Consider the following 25,166-nt stretch of genomic DNA (forward strand, 5'->3'; position numbering starts at 1 on the left):
CGTTTCCCACCCGAGTGCGCTTACGAAATATCCACAGGGGACGCTAGTGCGGACCAAGTATGTTGTTATTTTTATGTCGAATATAATATTTGCCAAAAAGCACTTTAGTACTTTTCATTAAGAGAATTTCATTTATCAAAAGTTTAATCTTACCTGGGCTCAATAAAATAAAAATATTCCATTTAATATTTTGTTCCATTATAAGTAGTGCCCAGTCCGTGGCAGCGCCACCAGCGGCGGTTCTAGTCTAGGAGTAAATATTGTTCACCTCTCATCTTGCACTAACTTTAAACTTGTGATCTTCTGAATGTACCTATTTTCCCGTATCTCAGCATCTGTACGGCATATCGTATGATTTATGAAGCCTCCCAGCTCCCACTCCATGCCACTACAATGTTCCGATTGGACATGAGGGATATACAACATCGCCAATAAGTGCACAGCGCTTCGCTGGATGGCCAGAAGGTGAGGACGTGAGGCGAGTGTGTGCCGCTTTTTCTTTCGAGTGAGCACTAGGTTAGGACGTCGCACGACACCGACTCGTTGTTTACAACGAGGCAGAAATGTATTCGATTAGCAAAACTACCCACCCTGCAACTGGAGTGGAACACGCGATAACATGCAACTTCTTCAATCGAGCCGAAAAATGTCTTGTTGTTGCCGGAGCAAACATCATTCGTGTCTTTCGTTTAATCCCCGACGTCGATCCAGGGAAGAAAGAAAAGTTTACAGGTACTTTTTTTTCTTGAAATAGATTTGTCTATTTTCTGAATTTTCCACCATTTTATAAACAATCAATTTGTGTTTTCCATTTTCATGTATTTTCATTTTCTACTTTTTAGAGTCACGGCCTCCAAAAATGAGACTAGAGTGTCTTGCACAATACACTTTACATGGAAATGTCATGTCGATGCAAGCAGTACAACTAATTGGTTCACCCAGAGATTCGCTACTTCTGAGCTTCAGAGAAGCCAAATTATCAGTTGTAGAATATGATCCTGAAATTCATAGCCTTAGAACAGTTTCGTTACATTATTTTGAAGAAGAAGAAATCAAAGTTAGTCAAGTATTTCATATATTATTAAACCTATGGCGATTTATTTGAAAATGACTAATGTTTTAATGATTAAAACAGGATGGTTGGACAAATCATCACCATGTACCTATAGTCAGAGTAGATCCAGAAGGAAGGTGTGCTGTAATGTTAATTTATGGTAGAAAACTGGTTGTTTTACCATTTCGTAAGGATCCAATCTTGGATGAAGGAGATTTAATAGAAAATCCAAAATCATCCTCACATAAAACCCCTATTTTATCATCATACATGATTGTATTAAAATCGTTAGAAGAGAAAATGGACAATATTATTGACTTGCAATTCTTGCATGGATATTATGAACCAACTTTATTAATTCTTTATGAACCAGTAAGAACGTTTGCAGGGTAAGTGAAAATGGTTGAAAATAATAGTAAAAGCAATCGCATATTTCAATAAACTAATAATATAAACTGCTTATTAAAATATTACAGACGAATAGCTGTACGACAAGATACTTGTGCAATGGTAGCAATATCATTGAATATCCAACAAAAAGTGCATCCAATCATTTGGTCTGTATCAAATTTACCATTTGATTGTTATCAAGCGGTGGCAGTAAAGAAACCTCTTGGAGGCACACTAATAATGGCTGTGAATTCATTGATTTATTTAAATCAAAGTATTCCACCTTATGGTGTATCTTTAAACAGTTTAACTGATAACTGTACAAATTTTCCTCTAAGTACGTATACAAAATCCTTTTTTAATTAATGATTTCAATTATTTGATGCATAATACAATTTTTCTATAATATAATTTCAAAATTAATTGTGCTCGTATAGACCGATAGAGTCATTCTAACATCTTTTATACAATTTTTCTGTTTGTAGAACCTCAAGAAGGTGTAAAAATAAGCCTAGAAAGTTCTCAAGTTGCATTTATTTCACCTGATCGATTAGTAATATCTTTAAAAACTGGTGAATTGTATGTACTATCTCTATTTGCGGATAGCATGAGGTCTGTGAGAGGCTTTCACTTTGATAAGGCAGCTGCTAGTGTGTTAACGTCTTGTGTAAGTTTTCTCTTTTTAGATATGCATATAACTTGTAAATATTAATACATAATTTTGAAATGCTTTTAATTAATAATTAACTAACTTTAGGTTTGCTTGTGTGATGATAATTATTTATTTCTTGGATCACGACTTGGTAACTCCTTATTATTAAGATTTACTGAAAAAGAATCGGAAAAAATAAATGACATTTCAATGTTAGAAATGTCTTTGAATAGCTCTAATAGTCAAGAACAACCAACAAAAAAAATCAAGCTGGATTATTTGGAAGATTGGATGGCATCTGATGTATTAGATATTAAGGACCCTGAAGAATTAGAAGTGTATGGTAGCGAAACACAAACCTCTATCCAAATCACATCTTACATTTTTGAGGTATGAAATAGTTACCTTTTTTCCTTGCCGAAAACTATTTAAAAATATTTTATAATTTACTACAACCTAAACAAAATATTTTACAATCAGGTATGCGACAGTTTGTTAAATATCGGACCTTGTGGTAACATTTCCATGGGTGAGCCAGCATTTTTGTCAGAAGAATTTTCGAATAACTCAGAACCTGATGTAGAATTAGTTACAACTTCTGGCTATGGAAAAAATGGCGCTCTTTGTGTTCTTCAACGGTCCATTCGACCGCAGGTAAAATAATCAAAATATAAATAAAGTTAATTAACTCTTTCATCAAAAAAATTCATAAAATATTCTTCCGCAGGTTATAACGACATTTGATTTACCAGGATACGAAAATATTTGGACAGTCATTGATTCAACAGTTAGTGATAATCGAGCAAAAACGGAAACTGAAGGAACTCATGGATTTTTAATTTTAACACAAGATGACTCTACAATGGTAAGTAACTTATGAAGCTGGCTAATATCGATCTATTGGTTTTTATACAGTTGGATAATGAATAATTAATCATTGAAAAAGGTTCTTCAAACTGGACAAGAAATCAACGAAGTCGTTGATCAGAGTGGATTTAGTACGCAAGGTACAACAATATTTGCTGGAAATTTGGGTTCAAATAGATACATTATTCAAGTTACACAAATGGGTGTTCGATTGTTGCAGGGTTTAGAACAAGTGAGTACATGTCATATATTTAAAATTTTTTAATGCTTTTTTTTTGGCACAGCAATTTTATTTAACGTTTACTGTTTTAACGAAATTCAAGATTCAACACATGCCAATGGATTTGGGTTGTCCTATCGTACATGCTAGTTGTGCTGATCCATATGTTAGTTTACTTTCGGAAGATGGACAAGTTGTACTTTTAACGTTAAGAGAAGGAAGGGGTACGGCACGGCTACATGCTCAAGCTGTAAATTTAATGTTTGTAAGTATTCAAAATACTAAAAAAAAATGGAAATTAATAGTGGTAATAAAGCATATTTTAGTGTTATTAGTTAAGACCTTACTAATATTACATTCTGTTCCATTTAGCGTCCACAAATAGAAGCGGTATGCGCTTACAGAGATGTTAGTGGTTTATTCACAACTATTTTACCCGAGGACGTTGATGAAGAAGCATTTGACAATGACAGTTCAGATGAACCACAGATAATTGAAAATCCAGATAATGAAGACGACTTACTTTACGGTGATACACAGACATTTCAAATGCCAGCAATACCAGTGGTTAAACCTCAGGAAACCCCTACAAAAAAGCCTCCTTGGTAATTTTTTAATTATAATAATATTTGAAATGCGTTTTAGATCTAAAATCTCTTTATTTATTACATCTTTTGTTTAATAAATAGGTGGCAACAGTATTTACAAGAAATAAAACCAACTTATTGGTTGTTTGTATATAGAGATAATGGAACATTAGAAGTATATTCATTACCAGAACTACGTCTGTCATACCTAATAAAAAATTTTGGTTTTGGTCAGAATATATTACATGATAGCATGGAATTCACAACAATTCAAGGGTCACAACAAAACGAACCTGTAAATCCCGAAGTTCAGGTACAATCATGTGATTAATTGGAATAAAAAAAGCAGAATTTATTAATTGCAAAATACTAACAACTATTTAATTGCTTTAAGGTTCGTGAGATCGCCGTAGTAGCTTTAGGACATCACGGAAACAGACCAATGCTTTTAGTTAGGCTAGATAGTGAATTACAAATCTATCAAGTGTATAGATATCCTAAAGGTCACTTAAAATTACGTTTCAAAAAAATAGATCATAACTTTATTGTAGGATTTTCAAGGTAATGTAAATATTATTCAATTAAAACTAACGTATTATTGAATACAAAATATAACAAAGCCGCGAAAAATGTTGTAATTGTTTATAGAATAGGACCAAAGGAAGAAGATATGCCCTCGATGAACGATACGCGACTATGTATGATGCGTTACTTTAGCAACATCGCTGGTTACAATGGAGTATTTATTGGTGGAGATTATCCTCATTGGATATTTTTAACTGGAAGAGGAGAGTTGCGGGCACATCCAATGAATATCGATGGACCTGTGAAGTCATTCGCGCCATTTAACAACGTTAACTGTCCTCAAGGCTTTTTGTACTTCAATAGAAAGGTATAGTGCCGCGAATAAGATTATCAGATAAAAATATTAACAATAGTTTTTAAAAAAAATGTTTTTTTAGGACGAATTAAGAATCTGCGTTTTACCTACTCATTTGTCTTATGATGCACCTTGGCCAGTTCGAAAAGTACCACTACGCTGTACACCTCATTTTGTAACATACCATCTTGAAAGCAAAACTTATTGCGTAGTAACAAGTACAGCAGAACCATTAAAGAGTTATTATAGGTTTAATGGAGAAGATAAGGTAAATAATATTAATTAAACATGAAAATTTTTATAGAAATTGATAAACCAAACGTCGCTAAATATTTAATAATTCATAGGAGTTTACTGAAGAAGAAAGAAACGAAAGATTTTTATACCCAACTCAGGAACAATTCAGCATAGTATTATTTTCTCCCGTTTCATGGGATACCATTCCAAATACAAAAATTGATTTAGATCAATGGGAACACGTCACATGTTTGAAAAATGTTTCGTTAGCTTATGAAGGTACAAGATCCGGCCTGAAGGGCTACATTGTAATTGGGACAAACTATAATTATGGAGAAGATATCACTAGTAGGGGTCGGGTAAGATACTTTTTATTCTTCTTGAAGATTAATATTATTTATATTATTTCGACATTTAATAATTTTATTATGTACGTAGATATTTATATTCGACATTATTGAAGTCGTACCTGAACCTGGCCAACCACTTACCAAAAATAGATTTAAACAAATTTATGCAAAGGAACAAAAAGGACCTGTAACTGCCATAACTCAAGTTTCTGGCTTTTTAGTTTCCGCAATCGGACAAAAGGTTTTTATATTTTTATACTTATATATTTTGTTATACTTATATATTTTTAAATGATGTATTTATATATTTTATATTAACTCTTTCTTTGCAGATTTATATTTGGCAATTAAAAGATAATGATTTAGTAGGTGTTGCATTTATTGATACTCAAATTTACGTATGTCAAATGCTTAGTATTAAAAGTTTGATTCTGGTCGCCGATGTTTATAAGTCTGTAAGTTTGTTAAGGTTCCAACCAGAATACAAAACTCTTTCTCTTGTTAGTCGAGTAAGTTTTAAATATCTCTTTACAATAATTGCACCATATTGTTGAAAACTAATTGTAAATAATACTAATATACTTTTTAGGATTTTCGAACAACAGAAATTTATGCAATTGAATATTTTATACAAAATAATGAATTAGGATTCATTGTAGCTGATGGTGAAAGTAACATTTCAATATTTTCATACCAACCCGAATCCTCTCAAAGTCTTGGAGGGCAAAAATTAATTAGGAAAGCAGATATACATTTAGGTCAAAAAATAAATACATTTTTCCGAATAAAATGCAAAACAACTGATTCAGCTAATCCAACTAAACAATTTTCGGGTGCTGATAAAAGACACGTAACAATGTATGGTAAGTAATGTATACATAAGTTAAAAAATATTACAAATCTTATTATTAAATTCTGACTAACAGCAAACATTTTAAATATAGCAACATTGGATGGAAGTCTTGGTTATATACTTCCGGTACCTGAGAAAACGTACCGACGATTACTTATGTTACAAAACGTTTTAGTCAGTCATATTTATCATATAGCAGGATTGAATCCTAAAGCCTTTAGGTAAATAAATATTTCTACGTTATGCATGATATATAAAGTATATTCAATTTTACTAATTTAATTGATTGCTTGATTACAGAACATACAAAAGTTGTGTTAGAATGCAAGGTAATCCTGCAAGAGGAATCATTGATGGAGACCTAGTGAGAAAATATCTTGATTTGCCAGTAAATGAGAAAATTGAAATTGCCAAAAAAATTGGAACCGGTGCCCAAGAAATCATGGATGACATGCATGAAATTTATAAACAAACGTCGCATTTTTAACAACAATTTAGAAAAATAATTACGTTTAATTTTGTAAATATAATTTTGGATGTACATTGATGCATAAGTATAAGCATATCATGCGATTTTTAAATAAAAACAACATTTTTTATTCGTACAAAATTATCCAAAAACTTAATTACCTAAGCACCCAGAAGTGTATAAAAAATCATTCTTTTGTTTTATAATTTAATCTAAATGGTTATTCATTTAATTATTTTTTAAGTGTATGAAACTAAAAAACTATATAAAACAAAAACAAATATAAATATCTGATGTCATCAGCAGTGGAAGGTATGAAAATATCGCGAGTTGCCTTGCATAAAGAAATTACATTGTCATAGTGATATTGATTAAACAAGGAATGGCTTGAGAAATCTTATATTGTAATTCATACAATCGTATTTGCCTTCATTTTTAAAACACAGAATAAGTAATGTACAAAATAAAATTTATATCAAATTATTTTTTCACAATAATACATTTTTTTTATTTTTCACAAGTGGAACAATCTCAATTGCAAAAACGACTCATTGAGGCATTTGATGTATTTGATAATGCGAAAAGCCACCAAGTGGATGTTAGAGAATTAGGAACAATAATTAGATCTGTCGGTAAGAATTTGATTTTATAATAATTATTATTGAATACTCTATGATATATATATTCCAATTATTCAAGTTTTATTTTATTAAATTTACTCAAAGGATGTGTCATTACTGAAGCAGAGTTACAAGAAATACAAGTGGAAGTAGAAGATGTTGAAAATAATTGTGTGCCACAAGCTCGTTTTGTAGAATATATGTGCAAAGCAATTAGTGAACAAAAGTATGCATAAACTTTTTTATATTTTTCGTAAGATCATTAATTGCAAACTAATGTACAAGGTATAAACCGGCGGATCCTGAAGATCTGTTAAAAGCATTTCAAGTTTTGGATCCAGATAATCGTGGTTACATTTTGAAAGACGATTTGGAAAAAGCAGTAATGGAAATTGGAGAACCATTTACTAGCCAAGAAGTAAATGAAATGATGTCTGTTGCATGTGATCCACAAACAAATAAAATTAACTATGAACATTATATTAATTTATTGATTGTAAGTATTTTAATATTGTAGTAATAATTCGAAATTAAGCATAACATTTCACAAAATATAGATTCGAGGAGCTAGTAACGTCTATACAATTAATTCAGAAAACGAAGTAGAAGAAAACAAAGAAACAGATATTTCCAAAAATTCACGCTTACAAAAAACTAAAAAATAAAAATGATAAGTAGTTGAATCAAAAAAAGCTTATTGAAAATAACATATATTTTTTATTAACAAATTACAAAGTATTTTATAAAAAAATAACTTCTTTTACATAAAATATTTAGTATATAAAAAATGATATCCCATACTCCATGTTACAATTTTGAAAAAACTGGTGGGTCACTCTTAGTCACTGCTCCAGTTACTGCATTAATAAAGTCTTCACTTTGTAGCATCATTTGATTTCTCATCCCCTGAAAATAATATAATATTAACCCATTATATTTTTTTAGGTTGAATGATCTTTAGATAATGTGACATAAAAACAGATAAATACAATGTGGTTTAAACTTTCTTCAACAGTGTGATCTCTTGAATAATTTAAGTTAAGTTTTGAAGTTTGTACAGCTACTGGACTTTTGGTAGCAATTTGTTTTGCAACATCCAAAGCTTTATCCATCAAACTAAAAACAAATGATTTAATGCAATGGAATTATTATTTAATTAAACATAAATATTTTATTATTTAAACAATAAAATAACAATAAACCTTTTATGATCAGGTAAAACTTCGCTCACAAAGCCACATGTGAGTGCTTCTGGTGCAAACATTTTCCTAGCTGTATAAGCAAGATCTTTAACTAAACTTTGTGATCCAATAATTTTTGGCAGTCTTTGTAATGTACCAACATCAGCAGCTAATCCTAAATCTACTTCTTTAATTTGAAACCAAGCATCTGATGAACAATAGCGAATATCAGTAGAACATAACATATCCACTGCACCACCAACACATGCTCCATGAGCAGCAGCAATCACTGGTTTAACACACTAAAATTTGTTAATTTATAAAAGTATACGAATTCAACAATGCTATATTATTGTTTTAATTAATAATAATTATAATATTATTTAAATAAAATTTGTGAATTTCAAGAAAATTGTATATAATGAACATACTTTGTCTATAGCAGTTAATGAATCTTGATATTGCTTGATTGTTTTTGCTAATATTTTAGCTTTTCGTGCAACATCCATTGATTCATCGAATTCTTGAAATAATTTCATAGCATCCACATAATCTATGCCTTTAATTCCAGGAATGACATTTAAAGTACTTTATATTAATTTATGTTGTTATGCAAAAATTGAATTTTGTAATTCAAAAATATTAACTTTACCAGCACTAAATATCTTCCCAGCTGCTGACAAAATCACAACTCTGCATTCTGCTTTTTCAGATAATTCGTCAAAACATTCTTTAATTTCTCTAAGGAATAAATAACCATAGTAAAATATAAAAATAATAAATACAAAAATCATGACTATATAAACGTTGTATAAATGATATTAAAAAGGCACATACAACCACATGTCATGATTAATGGCATTTAATTTTTCTGGTCTATTGAGTTGCACTTGAAATACATATTCTGAAGGCTCAGAGACAGCCAAAGTATTGTAATTTTTAAGTCCCATTGATGACACACTCTTGCTAATAATATTCCTCGTATTTCTAAAACCTAAAATTGTTAAATTTCAGATAAGAATATATAGTATTCTGCAAATAATGTTTGTAGATTCGTTTTTATATCAAGTACTTATATATAACTTCACTAATTTAAATAAAAATAATTTTATCCCCGCGTGAAAATATTATATGAGATCTTATATGAGATCTCATGTAGATCTCTCATATGACTGAAATTCGTACTGAGATCCATATGAGATTTATATGAGATGTATATGAGATCTCATATGCGATCTCATATAGATCTCATATAGATCTCAGTACGAATTTCAGTACGAATTTCAGTCATATGAGATCTCATATAATATTTTTACGCGGGTCTGTACAATGCAGAAAATTTATTTAGAAATAGTTATGAGATTTGACTTACTGCCTTTATTCAAAACTAATAATTTTGAAAAAACGTTATTCATATTAACAAAAATGAAATTATTCAAATTGTACGGACAATTCTGATTTTAAAATAAGATGAATTTGCACTTTTAAGGAGTATACGTATGCGTACTTTATATGTGATATGCAACCTACTTGTACATACTTAAGTACTACCTTATGTGCCAGTGAGTACAGCTGAGCATCTGCCATTTATAAGTTTGTTTCATTATCGTGTCAAGACGTCATCAGACGGTTCGCACTTACGCAGTTAAAAATAAAAAATAAATACTCATGATGAATTTGCATTATTAAATTAAGCACTTATGAGTACATAAAATAATAAAATTCATTTATAATTGTTTGTATATGTATATGCAATATGTACAAATATGTACAATGCAATAGAAAAATACTATAAAACTTTTAATGTCTTTTATCTCAAGATTCTATTTCGTCGAAAATATAAAAAAAATGTAATTTTGTAATAATTTAATTTACATCATGTTCTATGAATTATCGAATTTATAGCCGATGAATATGCGTAAAAATTGCACCTTGCGGACCCTGGTCTCTGACAAAAAATCCACCGGTCACCGCCATTTTTCCTCTCCATTCGCTGCGCCTTATCAGTGAGCTGGCGCTGCGACGATGCGGTTGCATACTGATGTGCACAAGCAAAACAAAGCGTTTTTTTTAGTTTGGCTTTCAGAAACTTTCGTTTAGTCCGCTTTAAGCCTTTAACTAAAATAAGAAGATTCGAAGTTGTTTATATGGATGTGTGACGGCACAGTTTTATTCAGCTAAAGGAACAAATGCAAGTGCACAACTTGGACTCTAATTCTCTATGTAATAGATGTAAAAACACTGAATTTTCTAATGCACATATTGTTAACATAAATTTGACAGTGATATCACGTCACTCAGCAAATTTCTTTATCGGTGAACTCAAAGAACTTGCATAGAAGAAAGGATGGTTTCAACCCTGTGTTATATTATTTTGCCAGTAGTTATCATTGCTGGACTCTTGAGAAAATGTAGAGAATATTCGTGGGGAAGATGTAGAAGTAAAAGCAACCTGGAGGGTCGCGTTTTCATTGTGACTGGTGCTAATTCTGGAATTGGCAAGGAAGTTGTTAAAGAACTCGCCAAAAGAAATGCTACTGTTATTTTAGCTTGCAGAAACTTACAGGCAGCTAAAAGTACTGTTCAAGAGATTAAGGGCTATTCACCTAGAGCTGAATTGGTAAATAACTTTATTATTATCGGTTTATATACAAATAATATTACATGAGAAGCAAAATTCATAAACCATCATACTTAAAATAATTTTGATTCTTATATTAATATTATTTAGATTCCTATGGAGCTAGATCTTGCTTCATTAACATCAATAAAGCATTTTGCTATGGAAGTACTGAAAAATTTCTCGGAAATACATGTAATAATTAACAATGCAGGTGTTTATGTACCTTTACAAGATAAGGGCAAAGATGTTACTAAAGAAGGATTTGAAATACACTTTGGAGTCAATCACTTGGGTCACTTTTTATTGACTAATTTATTATTAGATAGATTGAAGCAATGTGCTCCAAGCAGGTAAATAATACCTGTTCTCGGATCAATAGATATGAATAATAAGTGATTATAAGTACTTTTTGATCTATTTTAGAGTTGTTGTTGTAACATCAAAATTACTGGAATCTGGTGTTATTGATTTCACGAATTTGAATGGTGAGAAAGGGCTGCCGGTAGAAGGTCGTATGAATCCTGGCTACTGCAACTCCAAATTAGCTAATGCTTATTTTGCAAATGAACTTGCAAGGAGGACTGAAAACAGTGGTGTTTGTATTTATATGGTTTGCCCTGGGTTTGCTTACACTGGACTTTTTAGACATGTAAAGAGAAGTTGGTTTCATTATATTCTTTTTTCTCCAGTGGCATTATTATTTTTGCGCACAGCCAATCAGGTAAAAATATCAAAGTATTTTCTACAAAGAAAAAAAAATTCAATTTTTGTACACACTCAAACATTATTAATTTTTAGGGTGCACAAAGCATATTACATTGTGCCACAGAACCTTCATTAACTAATGAAAGTGGTAATATGTATCGTGATTGTAAAATCTATAAATCAAAAAAGAAATTAGAGCCAGAAATAGCTCACCGCCTTTGGGAAGTAAGCGCTAAATTCACAGGTCTTGAAGAGTCTACATAAATCATCTTTCATCAAAACTTCCAGTCATTCTAGTAATGATTGAATGAAACAAAAAGCAATTGAACATAGGAGTCTATCAAAATGCATGATTAAACGGGATTTATTACAAATTGAAATCAAAAAATAATTTAGAAATAATAAGTAGCTCATCATGGTAGATTTGTAATAGTTGTATGGAAACTAATTCACAGAAAATCTATTTACACACACACACACACACACATGCACGCACACGCACACGCACACACACACACATATATATATATATATATATATATATATTGCAGGACTACAAACGGTACATGTTTTTTGTTTCAATTCGATATAAATAAAAAATGCGAATATTTTCATTTAAACCAGCATACTTTTCAAAAATCGCATATGCCAAAAAATTGTATTTCGTACGTGATGAAATTTGTTTGAATGTAAATGCCAAAAACAGTTGTTGAAAAGTCAGATGCTCAATATACATGTCCAAGAAAGAGTGCCATTGATTTTTTATTTTAAAAAATAACTTATATTAAACATAACATTTTTTTACTTATTTTTGAAGTTGAAAATTAATGTTATGGACTTCATCATAGTCTTTCATCTTTTTATGACTACGTATTTTGTAATTTTCATATAATATAGCCTTAGATTAAATTAAAAATTCAATTAAAAATTATGCACAAAAATAATAGATTAACTGATGTAAAAAGATGATAAAGTTGTTGCAAATTCAAATTAACAAAGACTTATATTATATAGTTATAGTAAAATAAATTAACATGTATTATTAACTTTTATTATAATTATTTTATACAAATACAACAGCAATTTTCCATTCATGTATAAGATATTATAATTTAATTAAAGGAGACTCAAGTATTACAAATATTTTTGTTTTTACACGATATGTACATTTGAATTGATTTTTAATAAATAATAAAAATTTGTAATTAAATTATTGATTGATGCGTAAATATAACTTAACTCCTGCTTCTTTTACAATGATAATTTTACAATTGGAATTATTATTTTGCTATATTTTATTGGATACATCTTTACAGGCGTGGCTTCATCACTTTAAAGCTGGTAGTCTTATTTGCTAAGGCTTCAGTTCGTGCATAAACGCTCTTTGAACTTCGTCTTATGGAATCCATGTATTCTGTTGATGATGTGAACTCATCAGATTTCATCTTATTTTGTACTTCACATACGTTTGTGGCTAATTCAGTTTTCAACTGAAAATTGAAAAAAAAATTTAATTGGGTTTGAAGATATTTCTGTTTAATCTTTATAGTATAAAAAATTATAACCATTGAATCACAGACTGGTTCCTCCAAACTGTCTTTGGCAATATTTGCAGATCTACTTGCATTCTGATTTTCAAGAATTTTTTGAGTTTGCATTTGATCTCGCCTGAAAAGATTCTGCTGTCAGACTGGAATAATGAGAAATAAAAAATAAAAGTTACAACAAAAAAGAATGATAAAAATGAAGGATGAAATTGAGTATAGTGAATTATGAAAAATAAATGCAAAATCATAAAAAAAGCACGAAAAATACCTTGTTTCTTCATCACTTTTAGTTAAATCTTCTTTGGGTAACACTAAACACTCTTCTAAATGTACCTTTAAATCTGTCTTTTGACTATCACAATCTGTTATTTTTTCCAAGGAATGACTTGAATCTGCCAAATTTTCAAAAAATGGCTCTTGAACACAAATTTCTGTCGCACCTTCTGACTTCGACTTTTCTGTATAACATATATTTTCAAAAGATTGATTAACAGGAGAATCCCTTGTAATAGTACAACTCTTAAGATTTTCTTGACTAATAAAAACCCCATCACAATGATCGTCATTTTTCAGTGAAGAATTTCCATTTGAGCTTTCTTCACCATCTACTAAACTACTGCTTAGAGCCATTTCACAACTACTGACTGAATTAGAACTCCTTTGTCTAGTGGCAGGATTCCCAATTTTGTCAGAATGAACCTTTGGCTTTGATACTGACATTGGCACCATTATTTCAATATCGCTTTCTACTAATGTAACATTATTTGTTGGATCATTATTATAATTGCTTTGAACTCTGTTCATTACATCTCTTGTCTTATCAAAAATAGCATCATTTAAAGTTTCATCGCTGCTTATGCTACAAACATTCCTAGGCAAGGAAAAGGCTGTATTATCAATCGCGCTTTCTTCAGACTTACATATCCTTTTTGACTGACTGTTCAAAAATCGCGTCTGCATCACAGGTTGATTCAGTCCTTGATCAAGTGATGAACCAAGTAATACTTTACTATCTTTAAAGTGACTCATAGATCTTGTGGTCCTATGACATTTTTCAAATAGAACTTTATGTGTTGGTGGAGTAAGGGGTATATTGCTTTTATTATTCCCTGAGTCTACATCCAATGATGAACCAGAAAACGTTCGTTTTGACCTGTCCAAACTGTAGTCAAATTTAAATGTATTGACACGAATATATCAGACTTTTAGATAAAAAAGAAATTAACATCTATGTAAGTACATACCTATGGTTTGGTTTTATATTTACTAATCCTGACAAGTTAGGTAATGTAGCACGCAGATCAGTTGTTCCAAGGCCATAATACCATCGCAATTGTGCTATATTTTTATTTAGTAGATAAACCGCATAGTGAAATTGTAATTTATCTTTGCTACGAGCAAATAAAGGAAATCTAAAAGATTAATTTCGTTAGTTAACGTTTTAATAATAATTTTAAAGAAATGATAAATTCATTGGTTCATACTGTCGATCTGAATCTGGAAGATTTTCACTTATATGGTCAACAATTTTACTACGAGATCCATAATGTATAATTGGATATCTTGTAGGTACATTTAAAAAATTAGCAATCATTTGTGTTGTGTGTGCTACAAATCCAAGGGCAACTGCAACTTGAGTATCATTTGTAGTATCAAGCTTCTCACTATCTGGTAAATGCACATAATTAATTACAAACTTGTCCTCTTGTTCCTATTTAAATAAAGAAAAAAAATACAGATTCTTCATATATCAAAAGCTTTTGTGATTTGGAATATTTACTTGAATAATTGGATAAATGAAATTCAGTTCAGAAATAATTTGCCTTCGACGGTGAGCTAGTTGAGCAGTTCTTTGAATATAAGTTTCTCTCAAGTCTATGTGAATTTGTCGCCATTCATGTAACCCTTCTATATCCTTATTTAATTCCCTGTATCTATCCATTAAATTAGAACCTATAACAAAGCTTAGTGAAAATTCAAGCACAAATATATTAAATAAATACATAATTCAAAATTTTTTTCAAAGTATACTATACCATGATCCTGATTTTTCTCCATTAAGTCAATGTGGCACTGATTTAGCGTTCGTATTTCTCCCATTTTTCTTACTCTTTCTTGTTCTAACAATTTTGTTCTAAATTTAGCCACTTCCAAATCTTTTCGTATCCTAAGAATTTCGGCTTTTTTCTCTCTATTCACTTTTCTAGGTTGTAACAATCTATTTAAAGATGATTGTGGATACTTTGGAACTGATAAACTTTCTCCTGATGCTATTTTCTCTCTTAAATTTTGTACAGAGTCTGTTTGCTGCTTTAAAGCTTGCATTTTACTTCTTAAACTACTGAGTTTACTAACTGTATAACTATCTCTTACTTCAGAGGCATTAACACCCATCACAAGAAACCTTTTAGAATCTGTATCAGTTATAAGACAGAAAGGTGGAGTAAAAAAACCACCATGAAGATGAAAAATTAATGAATTATCATGAAGTATTGTTTCTAAGTTGTTTGGTAGTTTTGGTCCAATATAAGCTAGTCCAGTAAATGATATTCCCCATGTAAAGATGGTCACATCTGACGATGGATCTGCTTTTACAGTTCTTTTCCATAGCCTTAGAATAATTTCTGAAAAATATTGGATTTTACAAACATATTTATTAATTAACAGAACACTATTTATTTGCAAACTTACCACTAGCATTTGAATGACCAGTGCTATGTAAGGTAGGCACTTCAAGACTTGCCCATCTTGGACTAGTATTGTCTATTGGTTCGCTTGTATACAAAGGAGATGACATACTTGTTCTATGAAGTGTATAATAAAACCAACAGTTCTCTTGTTTTTCATTGATTTTTAATCTATGTCCAATTATTTGAATCAAACTTCTAAGTCGAAGCTAAAAAAAGTAGAATGTAAATTTTAGTAAAAAGTTTTCTCCTAACATAGTAATTTTAGAAATTTCAATTATATTGAAATTCACACAAATGCAAGTAAATAAAAACTATGTACAATAGTGAAAATGCTCACTTCTTGACTGTACAGTGGAACTTTTGAGTTCTGTATCAGTGATTAAAGAAAACAAAAAGACCTCATACCTGTTGTGTAGCAAGAGGTAGCCAAGTCTTATACCTCGGCGCAATGCGAGGCTGCAACGTAAGGTCTAGCTCTTTAACGCAGCATCGCATCTCCGGCTGCTCCATGATTCTTGCATATTATTTTCCTCCGAAATACTTAGCACGAATTAGCCAGTTCTGTCAGTTATCACTCCATCAGCCATCTGTGCGAATAGGTTATGATCGCGCACCACACTCATACGCGGGGGGCGAGTGCCGCAGTACTTTAAACAGCGGAATTTTTTCAAGGTCTCTCCTTACGACAGTTTTTTCACATCGTAAGCGATCATTCGTATATCTATAGTTGTGCACTCAATTTTCCAGTGCAAAAAAGTAAAGTCAGCTGGTTCAATTTCACATCGCAGCAGCAGCAACGATGATTACGATGACGATACGATAAATAACGACTGCTATTTACAAGCTAGCCTGATGTGTATAGAAATCGTATAGGCAAGTTCAACCGAATTAATGCGTGACTCGACGAGTCCGATCATGAGACCCTTTAATTTATATGACTTATTATTATAAGGAGGCACAATGCGAAAAAGCACACGACGATCAAACTGTTGTAGCACTAGCTGAGTTGACAGGTTGACAATTTAATACTGCTGTAGAAGACACAATTTTTCTATAGCAGTTCTATTACAATAAAACTAGAAAGAAGAGGAGAGAGAGAAAATGTTTGTGATATCTGATATAATATAGTTATATGATGGCAGCCGGCGTCACAGTCCTTGCGTACAACTTGCTTGGTAGTGGTTATAAGTGTACGCACTTTATTATACTGGAGTAAGCAGAACAGGCCGATGTATTATAAGTATTGCTTCTCTGCTTCGAAACGCAAAAGTGGGTGGATACTGCAAAATCGCTCGGGACTGACGGCTGATAAGATTTAAATTTAGGATGTTACAAAATACTGATTAATCGACGCTAATCGAAACAAGGGCCTGGACTTGGATAATGCGCGATGATATATGCGATTATGCGAATCATCATCGAGAACAGAAACGAAGAGAGAAAGAGGGACGGAACATTACTGCCTGTATATATATATAGGTATCGCGAATCGCGAGATTTTAATCATATATATACAAGCAAAACAAACTATGTGATTGGCTCAGAGAGAATGAGTCTCGAATACAAAATGCGTTTCACGTTTTATACTCCAGAATGAAAATATGTAAAAATGTGTCGAAAATGACAGCAGGCTTATCATTTTTATAAAGTCAAACTCATTCACTTTTTTTGAGACAGATCATCTTCAATCTATTTTCTATTTTATTTAAATTATTATTATTATTATTATTTGCATTGTCTTGCCGTTGGATTACAAACATTGTTGATTATAAACAACTACTTTATTGTACTTGCAACAATGATTTCGAAAATCTATAAAAAAGCTAACAATACTTGTGGAGAAAGCCTCAATTGTTGATGAACATAAATATATAATAGATATTAGAATTTAGAAAATCCCGCGAGGTAGAATTTAACGTAAGATACTCGAGAGCTGTCCAACCAATGGGCGTCGCCTCAAAACGCACTGGATGACGTCAGTAGACTCTGGCGTCGCTTGGTCGGTGCAAGTAGTCCAGTAGAGTCCTAATAGTGACACGGAGAGAAAACTAGCTCTCCGACTCGACGCTGTATCGACCGAGTAGAAAATAAATAAAGTCTCGCCGTCATTGAATTTCCCAGCTCGGCGACTCCGCTATCATCATCACCAGGATATCCTCGCAGCCTTTGTGATCGTTTCACATCCAAGCCACGAAAGGTAAATCAAGCAGCTAGTGTATAGGAGCGAATCGGGAGATTTTCTCACCGGCATCAATCGTGTACTTACTTGTCCGACAGCGTCTCGGCTCGGCGGGCGAGCGTTCGACGACGACGTTGACGCCTGCGTGAGTATACCAGTCCTTCGCTTGCTTCCGCTGCCGCGCGCGCGCTCATCCCGACGTCGTGGCCATTTTGCTGTCCGTTGATAAGTCCGCGCGAGCGAGGTATTAGCATACCGACTGGTTTTCCCAAGCTGCGTTATTCGAAAAGTGCGAAAATTAAAAAAGAGTATTTACGAAATTGCAATTGTCGCTCGAGCGGTTACTTCGCGCGGATGTGCTCGCGGGGACAAGGAAGGAGACGAAACGCCTGGTGACCGTACCTGAGGTATGTGCATACACGCGATTAGAGGTTAACGTCGCAGCCTCCCGTTTTTTACGAGCCGCTCGTTCGTCCACGCCTATATAGAGAAGTCCTGCGATACGTTTTTCACGAGTTGGCTGGGATGCTACACGCGAATTTGTCTTTTGACTTATGGATTTATTTACCTTCGAGCTGCTGAGACTAATGAATTGATCCGATTGTGTGATGCACAGTATTTTCGCCAATTTCGAATGCTAATATATAGGGTACTATATGTATATGCAGCAAATTGTCAAAAAAATTTCGCACCAAATTAGTGTCTTACACATACTCTATTTGTAAGCCCTTAACTTGGTCATGGTAAAATATCAAGTTTGCATTGTTGTAATAGAAAAAAATTCATAAGCTCCATTCTTTCGCTACAATTCTGCATCTTTTCTTTTACCTGACTATTTAAATATTGTTTGTTACAGGACTCTCAATTACAAAGCATAACAGTGAACTGAGTTTAGGAATGAAACATAAAGTGTAAAATATATGAGTATAGGCAAAGATGGAAGTTGATACAAATGTATGCCAGATTTTGGAGCAGGCTGATGAAGGTGAAGAAATCATCTTAGAGCCTGAAGGAGGGTGCGAAGAGGGAGAAGAAATTGAAGAGATTGTAGAAATTATTGAAGAAATTGAGGAGGTTGAAGAAAATGAGGAGGTAGGGGATGTTGAAGAACTTGAAGAAGTTGAACAAATTGAGCAACTTGAAGAAGAGGAAGAAATTCAAGAAGCTCCTATTGTAAAGACTACTAATGGTACATATGTTCATAAAGAAAATTATATGAACAACAATCAAAAGGTAATTTTTATTGCTTTTTTCAATTATCATTACTTGCACAATTTTCAACTTGTAACATAAAATAATATTGTGAACCAAACGATTTTTCAGAACAAAGTAAATACTATTTTCCAACAGCCCAGTAGCAGCCAAGAAAAATCTAATATTCAAGTACACTATGATGCATCTGCTGATTGGGAAGATGACGAGTATGAACAAGAAGAACAAGACAATTCTGAAGAGCATATCGTACAAGAGTCAGCATCAAACAGCCAAGATTTTAATACATATGCAACCTATAGCAATGGTGGAGATGGTGAAATCGTGCACACTGATGAGGGGACACAAAACTCTCAAACACAAGATAGTTATGAACATAGTCTGAACCAAGAGAATAGCGTAGATAGTCAACAGCACAAAATTGTTCAAAATCCAGAAAATAATCTTATTTACACTGTGCTAGAACCTAAGAAACAAGCTAAACAAGCTTCACAAGACACTAGGTCGTCGGATCTTGAATTTGTAGAGGTATACAATAACTTGTACCCAATAATAATAAATATTATAACGTTATGTTAAGTCATCTTATTTGCAAATAAAATATTTTAGGTGCAAAGGTACAAAGATGAAAATTTACCAGAAGATGGAACCATTTATTATGCTGTGAATGACGATGGTACTTATGTTCAGGCTGTTGAAGGTAATCAGCAGTACCAGTTCGTCAACCAAGAACAAATGGAAACTGAGAACCAGGAATGGGAGGCAGCCAATCAAAATGCAGAGGAACAACCAGAACAGGTAAAATTTACTCCTCCTATATAGAAACTGTTACAATGAGATTAGTTAAAACAATTAAGCATTTAAATTGATATTTAGGCAGAACAAGATCAAATCTTTTTACATGAAGATGAAGATGGTCAACTTTATTTTAAAAATGAGCACGGGCAATTACAGCCTGTTTACCTCACGCCTGATGGAAGTTACGCTATAGTAGAAAATAGCAGTGACGAACAAGATAGTCAGGAAGGTCCAACTCGCATGGAAGAAGAGCCAGTAGACACAGATAATTACGTTCTTCCTGATTTAGATTTAAAACCATATACCAGTTCCAAAAAGCAACGTTTAAATGATCCATCACAAGACGATGACGATAGCACAGTAACAATATCATTGATAATTTCGGAAGATGAGAATGGACAAAAAAGAACTCAAGTGATAATACCAACAGCTGCTGACTCTAAATGTAATATATGCAACAAGACGTTTAAGACATCATTACAGTTACTCAAACATAATAGACTTAAACATGCAAGAGAAGAAGATATCACAACACGGAACTTTCCTTGTGATTTATGTCCTAAAAGGTGCGCGAGACGTATTAGCACATAAAATCATTTTAAATTATAGGATTGTTTTTAATTACAATAACGAACGACTTTTTTTCTTCTAGATTTACTGATCAAAATTCTTTGGCTCGTCATAGAAAAACGCATACAGAAGCTCGACCATTCCAATGCCTCGAATGTCATAAATCTTTCCCAACAGCCAATACTCTAAGAAAACATTTGGCAATGCATAATCCAGATTCACAGCCATTGCCATGTATTTATTGCGGACGTAGATTTTCAGATAAGATAAGTCTTCAAAAACATGAGCAATCGCATTTAGCCGGTGAAAAAAGGACGCACGTTTGTGATATTTGTCAAAAGTGCTTCTCAAATATTAATGACTTGAATATTCACAAGAAAAATCACGACCCGGACAGAAAATTCGACTGTGAAGTCTGCGGCCGAGAGTTTAATCGATTAAATAATTTGCAACGGCACATGATGGTTCATCAACAAGTAATTTTATTGATTTATATTGAAACCACCTATTAAAACTTTTTTTTAACTTTTTACATGTCAATTATTGTGCATTTCAGCAAGGAGCAAATGAAGAAATTTTATCATGTAACGTTTGCGGTATTACGTATAAATTTTCAAGTTCGTTGACTCGGCACATGGTGACAACCCATATGAATCCTGAAAAACTTCGACAGCAAGCCGAGGAGCAGAGAAGGAAACGCGAAAGCAATTATCGTCGTTACCTGGAAAATAGGAAAACCTATGAAACCCAGCAACCAAAGCGCCCTTATCGCCGTTCTACTGGTAGATTGATGGATGATCAAGATGACGATGAAGCAGATTGATTGATATGTTTGATATAGTGGCTGGTTATACTAGTCGAACATTAGTCCGAAAAGACAAAAACTAAATTCGATTCATAAATAATTTTTAATTGACTTCTTTTTTTCCGTTAAAGATGAACCAACTTTTTAAAAGATAGAAAATATATAAAAATTTAACTAACATGTAAGTTATGATGTGAAAAAGAAATACTACCCCACAGATTATAGAGATCTATCTATAAATAATTCAACAGAATACATTTGTGGAATATTTTAAACAATAGATATATGTTCTAAAATTACAAGTGTGTATATAAAAACTATCACACCGAATAAAATTTCGTTTTGTTTTGAAATTTGTAAAAAAAATTTGTGGATTAGTTTATTTTTTTTTATTTAAGTTATTACATAACTTTTGAAAATATACATGTTTTCCAATTGTATGAGTGCAAAAGTATGTACAAAAATATTCATTTTTAAGGCGAAGACTGTCTTATTTGTATTATTTACATAATGTTTCCAGAGTCTTATAATAAGCATATTTTATGTCGTACTCCATGTCATACCAATAATTTACAGCAATGCAAGCATGCGATTGTTTTACATGATGAAACCACAGTGAAGGTAAATAAAGAATGTCACCTTTACTCACTTTAACACTTATTCTATTGGCTTTTTTATACCTTGGGTACCTAAAAGAAGTTTTAATAAGAAACCTTTATTTAATGCGATTTGAGTAGTTAGCTATAAAAAACGTAAATATTTACTTTTTATAATCAGGACTTAATGGATCAACAGCAATCCAAGACAGTGTATCTGTATCATTTTCTGTTCTAGCATCACTTTGCGATTTTCCCGATTCATTCGTTTGTGTAAAAATGACTGAGGAATTAATTGGCTTAGTAATCCATTTTCCTGGTTCAACTTCTTTATAAATGGCGCAAGGATAATTTTTGTAAGGAATCCATGGTAGATCGGTCGGTGGATGTAAAATGAATTCTTTTTCTCCAGAAATCACGCAGTATATATTTTCATATGGGTCTTTGTGCACTAATAAAAAAATATATATTTTAAAAATATTTTAAATTTAGAAAAAATAAAAAAAAATCTAACTTGATGTGATAGCTCTTTCATCTCCCATCCAAAAATTGATAGCGTCTGGTTTTGTATTAAAAGCTTCCGTAGCCCATTTTATATTGCTGTCAACGTCTTTCCAAAGTTCAAAGAAATCTTCGAAATTCGAATTTTGTTTTTGTATATAAAATATGCTGTCATTGCGTGGATTTTCTAATTTTTCTAGAAAATCGTTCATGGTCATTTGCCTTTCCTCTGGCATAACAAAAACTTCTTTATCATTTGTACCATGCAGTGTTTTTTCTTTAGCAATAGCGTCGGCATAACCATTTGGTGTTACTGCCACAGTTACTAATTTATTTGCTAGTTTTTCCTTGAAATACGGTATGGACCATTTGTCTAAAGCTTTCCAATGTTTTATTCCGCCCCTGATGACTACGGGTATGTTTTTTGATACGTAATTTCTATAAAAATCTAATGGTGATATTGCCTCCTCGATTTCGATAATTTCGGTTGGTATATAAAGTTCTGTAAAATAAATGTATTATTTGTGTAAATTACGTTAGAAAAATAATGACGAATTACTTGGGCATATTAAAAATCATTAAGCTATCATACCTTTAGATTCCTGGGAAAGAGTCTGAAATGCATTTAAAATTTTGCTCTGCTCGAGTTCGCACATTTTTGTTTAAATATATTATAGTAACTGTATAAGTATAAACTGTGAATAAACCCCGTGGAACGGATCTACAGTACAAGAGCTGCAGCCAATTTTAAAAATCATTTAACGTGTGAATGAGTATATTATTTGAATTCAATTTCGTTTTTATATACAGCGAGTGAATTATAATGATAGTTTAATATCAAAATGCCGTCAATTTAACTTCGTTACTGCTAAACTTGGAAACGCGAATCTCTCATCAGCTGATTGTAAAAACATTACTAACATTGCCGCTTCTATAGGTATCAGAAACTATAGGGATTTTTAAATATATTCTAGAGTATATTGGTATCTCGTAATGCGAGCTGAGCGCAAAATCTGAAATGCGAGAAGTCAAAGAATTAACACAGCCAGTGCGCTGCTCATCAAAATAAATAATTTAATAGATATATATGCTTAATTTGCTAATAACCAGCGTCCCTATCATATTTTCAGTTCCTCGTACATCAGATGAGGCATAACTTTCGCACAGAAGTATATCCAGAAAATGAGTGGCACGTAACTATACACGTCGTTTCGTGAAGTGGGAAACTATAGGTAATTTTCGTGTATTCTATGAGTAATAAAATTCCAATAAGGAAATTATTTTTATACCTTTGACAATACTATAAAAATTATATAGTTGCGGAAAGATGCAGTATCTGTATTATGTGACACAAAATATAGAAGAATGTCGTGCAGTATTAAACTATTTGCCTGTTTGATCGAATAAGAGATAAATCACGCTTTTGTTATGGATGAATTCTTTTCAACAATAGCCCTTTTAGGAATTGTCTTTAGTATACGCTCTAATTATATATATGGGGCGATTTTTCCGACAAAAGAGGGGATTTATGCGTTCATCTTTTTCCTTATACTTATGAATTTATTGGCACATCGTAGAGTAAAGCTCTTTAAATACCGATTTTCTTCCCGGCTCATCAATTTCAATCAAGAAGTTGATTAGTTGAAGCATTTACACAAATGTAATGAAGGTCTACGCTCTCGCTGTCCTCTTAGTTTGCTGCATAGCTCAGGTATATATAATATATATATACACCAATACTATAACTACATTCTCATAAATTCAACTACTAAATTTCAATTCACTCCAAAATATCGATTTCCATGTATTTATAGAACGCATCAGCTGACTGGAGAAACGATGTCAAAATCAACCACTGGCAACACATCAACTCCATCGTCAACGATAATTTAGCTCGCATCAGGGTAAAACATCATATACCTTTTACTCAGCATATTCCGCATAAAAAATATCCCGATACTCATATATGCTTATTAAAACCTGATGAATGTATAATTCACAGAAAGATGTAAATGCCAAGGGTAACACCGCAGCGGCTCAGCAGTGCTATGAAAACGCTCGCCAGGAGCTAAGCACCGCTACATCAACCGGCTACAGCAATGTTAGCGCTTGTGTCAGACAAGCGAACACCGTCGGCGAAGCCAACGTCTGCTCCCAGAAGGTCGACTCCTGGGTATTTAACGTCTCTCTTGATGTTTCCAGTACCGCTAGAACTTGTCTCGCAAATATCTAGTACATTATTCTATAGCTGGATGATATAATATCAATAGAATTTTTTATGTTTGTGTAAATATTATGAATGTTATGATTTTAATTATATATCCTAAAAAATTTTAAAATTATAAAAAGTGTTTCATTTTGTATACACATCCTGTATATACCAGATTCAATTTGGCTATAATTATTTTTTAATGAATCAAAATGATTAGCTTTATTGGCTTCTAGGACATTTTTCTCCAATAAAAAATATCCGTCAAACTATCGGTAATCGCTGATACTTCAATATGATAGTATAATTGTGTGTGTACGCATGTGATGCATATATAGTGTACAGTATGTGCGCGTATATACAATATAGAT

General features: G+C 32.3%; 8 protein-coding genes across 29 annotated transcripts; 5 read left to right on the top strand and 3 right to left on the bottom strand.

Annotated features, from left to right (window-relative positions):
- Positions 1 to 253: 253 nt before the first annotated feature.
- On the top strand, positions 254 to 6,695 carry LOC100123410 (cleavage and polyadenylation specificity factor subunit 1). The gene is made up of 21 exons (XM_016989248.3): positions 254 to 732; positions 843 to 1,057; positions 1,136 to 1,443; positions 1,531 to 1,781; positions 1,930 to 2,111; positions 2,202 to 2,486; positions 2,577 to 2,750; positions 2,824 to 2,961; positions 3,043 to 3,195; positions 3,287 to 3,448; positions 3,556 to 3,788; positions 3,873 to 4,083; positions 4,165 to 4,331; positions 4,419 to 4,662; positions 4,733 to 4,918; positions 4,998 to 5,246; positions 5,326 to 5,478; positions 5,570 to 5,746; positions 5,827 to 6,100; positions 6,182 to 6,311; positions 6,391 to 6,695. The coding sequence occupies exons 1-21, from the start codon at positions 564 to 566 to the stop codon at positions 6,575 to 6,577; spliced, it is 4,248 nt and encodes a 1,415-aa protein (XP_016844737.1). The 5' UTR covers positions 254 to 563; the 3' UTR covers positions 6,578 to 6,695.
- A 75-nt stretch (positions 6,696 to 6,770) lies between these two features.
- LOC103317999 (dynein regulatory complex protein 8-like) lies at positions 6,771 to 8,707 on the top strand. 4 transcript variants are annotated; one of them, XM_008218990.3, is made up of 5 exons: positions 6,771 to 6,871; positions 7,081 to 7,191; positions 7,285 to 7,405; positions 7,465 to 7,675; positions 8,125 to 8,707. In XM_008218990.3, exons 1-5 carry the CDS (start codon positions 6,853 to 6,855, stop codon positions 8,131 to 8,133), a joined length of 471 nt encoding a protein of 156 aa, XP_008217212.1. In that variant the 5' UTR covers positions 6,771 to 6,852; the 3' UTR covers positions 8,134 to 8,707. The 4 variants fall into 4 exon arrangements, with proteins under 4 accessions (XP_008217212.1, XP_008217209.1, XP_008217213.1 ...); XM_008218987.3 differs by lacking the exon at positions 8,125 to 8,707 and adding an exon at positions 7,737 to 7,859; XM_008218991.2 differs by having other exon boundaries at positions 6,787 to 7,010.
- On the bottom strand, positions 7,877 to 10,684 carry LOC100123403 (delta(3,5)-Delta(2,4)-dienoyl-CoA isomerase, mitochondrial). 9 transcript variants are annotated; one of them, XM_032600273.1, is made up of 8 exons: positions 10,292 to 10,413; positions 9,901 to 9,996; positions 9,198 to 9,354; positions 9,013 to 9,101; positions 8,792 to 8,919; positions 8,382 to 8,662; positions 8,169 to 8,295; positions 7,877 to 8,085 (listed from the first exon to the last, which is right to left on the bottom strand). In XM_032600273.1, exons 3-8 carry the CDS (start codon positions 9,308 to 9,310, stop codon positions 7,987 to 7,989), a joined length of 837 nt encoding a protein of 278 aa, XP_032456164.1. In that variant the 5' UTR covers positions 9,311 to 9,354; positions 9,901 to 9,996; positions 10,292 to 10,413; the 3' UTR covers positions 7,877 to 7,986. The 9 variants fall into 9 exon arrangements, with proteins under 9 accessions (XP_032456164.1, XP_032456165.1, XP_032456168.1 ...); XM_032600274.1 differs by having other exon boundaries at positions 9,912 to 9,996; positions 10,292 to 10,400; XM_032600277.1 differs by having other exon boundaries at positions 9,868 to 9,996; positions 10,292 to 10,372.
- Positions 10,354 to 12,437, top strand: LOC100123396 (retinol dehydrogenase 11). The gene is made up of 4 exons (XM_001606986.6): positions 10,354 to 10,980; positions 11,092 to 11,333; positions 11,407 to 11,704; positions 11,782 to 12,437. The coding sequence occupies exons 1-4, from the start codon at positions 10,708 to 10,710 to the stop codon at positions 11,950 to 11,952; spliced, it is 984 nt and encodes a 327-aa protein (XP_001607036.2). The 5' UTR covers positions 10,354 to 10,707; the 3' UTR covers positions 11,953 to 12,437.
- Positions 12,438 to 12,484: 47 nt separating this feature from the next.
- Positions 12,485 to 17,384, bottom strand: LOC100123389 (UV radiation resistance-associated gene protein). 2 transcript variants are annotated; one of them, XM_031931765.2, is made up of 9 exons: positions 16,331 to 17,383; positions 15,927 to 16,131; positions 15,272 to 15,859; positions 15,016 to 15,188; positions 14,720 to 14,946; positions 14,480 to 14,647; positions 13,504 to 14,397; positions 13,254 to 13,356; positions 12,485 to 13,178 (listed from the first exon to the last, which is right to left on the bottom strand). In XM_031931765.2, the coding sequence occupies exons 1-9, from the start codon at positions 16,433 to 16,435 to the stop codon at positions 12,999 to 13,001; spliced, it is 2,643 nt and encodes an 880-aa protein (XP_031787625.1). In that variant the 5' UTR covers positions 16,436 to 17,383; the 3' UTR covers positions 12,485 to 12,998. The 2 variants fall into 2 exon arrangements, 1 of the variants encoding a protein (XP_031787625.1); XR_004227886.2 differs by having other exon boundaries at positions 12,718 to 13,178; positions 13,254 to 13,378; positions 16,331 to 17,384.
- A 549-nt stretch (positions 17,385 to 17,933) lies between these two features.
- On the top strand, positions 17,934 to 22,143 carry LOC100679365 (zinc finger protein 394). Of its 6 annotated transcripts, none has more exons than XM_008218983.4 (7): positions 17,934 to 18,249; positions 18,961 to 19,337; positions 19,428 to 19,844; positions 19,926 to 20,114; positions 20,193 to 20,680; positions 20,767 to 21,160; positions 21,241 to 22,143. In XM_008218983.4, exons 2-7 carry the CDS (start codon positions 19,041 to 19,043, stop codon positions 21,505 to 21,507), a joined length of 2,052 nt encoding a protein of 683 aa, XP_008217205.1. In that variant the 5' UTR covers positions 17,934 to 18,249; positions 18,961 to 19,040; the 3' UTR covers positions 21,508 to 22,143. The 6 variants fall into 6 exon arrangements, with proteins under 6 accessions (XP_008217205.1, XP_003424524.1, XP_003424525.1 ...); XM_003424476.4 differs by having other exon boundaries at positions 17,934 to 18,122; XM_003424477.5 differs by having other exon boundaries at positions 18,203 to 18,511.
- Positions 21,864 to 23,532, bottom strand: LOC100123376 (bifunctional peptidase and (3S)-lysyl hydroxylase Jmjd7). The gene is made up of 4 exons (XM_008219073.4): positions 23,179 to 23,532; positions 22,600 to 23,088; positions 22,254 to 22,536; positions 21,864 to 22,178 (listed from the first exon to the last, which is right to left on the bottom strand). The coding sequence occupies exons 1-4, from the start codon at positions 23,240 to 23,242 to the stop codon at positions 21,989 to 21,991; spliced, it is 1,026 nt and encodes a 341-aa protein (XP_008217295.2). The 5' UTR covers positions 23,243 to 23,532; the 3' UTR covers positions 21,864 to 21,988.
- Positions 22,934 to 24,929, top strand: LOC100680008. Of its 5 annotated transcripts, none has more exons than XM_032600279.1 (5): positions 22,934 to 23,001; positions 23,717 to 23,818; positions 24,220 to 24,297; positions 24,401 to 24,490; positions 24,589 to 24,929. In XM_032600279.1, exons 3-5 carry the CDS (start codon positions 24,250 to 24,252, stop codon positions 24,817 to 24,819), a joined length of 369 nt encoding a protein of 122 aa, XP_032456170.1. In that variant the 5' UTR covers positions 22,934 to 23,001; positions 23,717 to 23,818; positions 24,220 to 24,249; the 3' UTR covers positions 24,820 to 24,929. The 5 variants fall into 5 exon arrangements, with proteins under 5 accessions (XP_032456170.1, XP_032456169.1, XP_016844736.1 ...); XM_032600278.1 differs by having other exon boundaries at positions 22,942 to 23,001; positions 23,904 to 24,297; XM_016989247.3 differs by lacking the exon at positions 22,934 to 23,001 and adding an exon at positions 23,432 to 23,523 and having other exon boundaries at positions 23,904 to 24,297.
- Positions 24,930 to 25,166: the final 237 nt, after the last annotated feature.

The sequence above is a fragment of the Nasonia vitripennis genome, chromosome 5 (genome assembly GCF_009193385.2).
Source record: "Nasonia vitripennis strain AsymCx chromosome 5, Nvit_psr_1.1, whole genome shotgun sequence".
Lineage (NCBI taxonomy): Eukaryota > Metazoa > Arthropoda > Insecta > Hymenoptera > Pteromalidae > Nasonia > Nasonia vitripennis.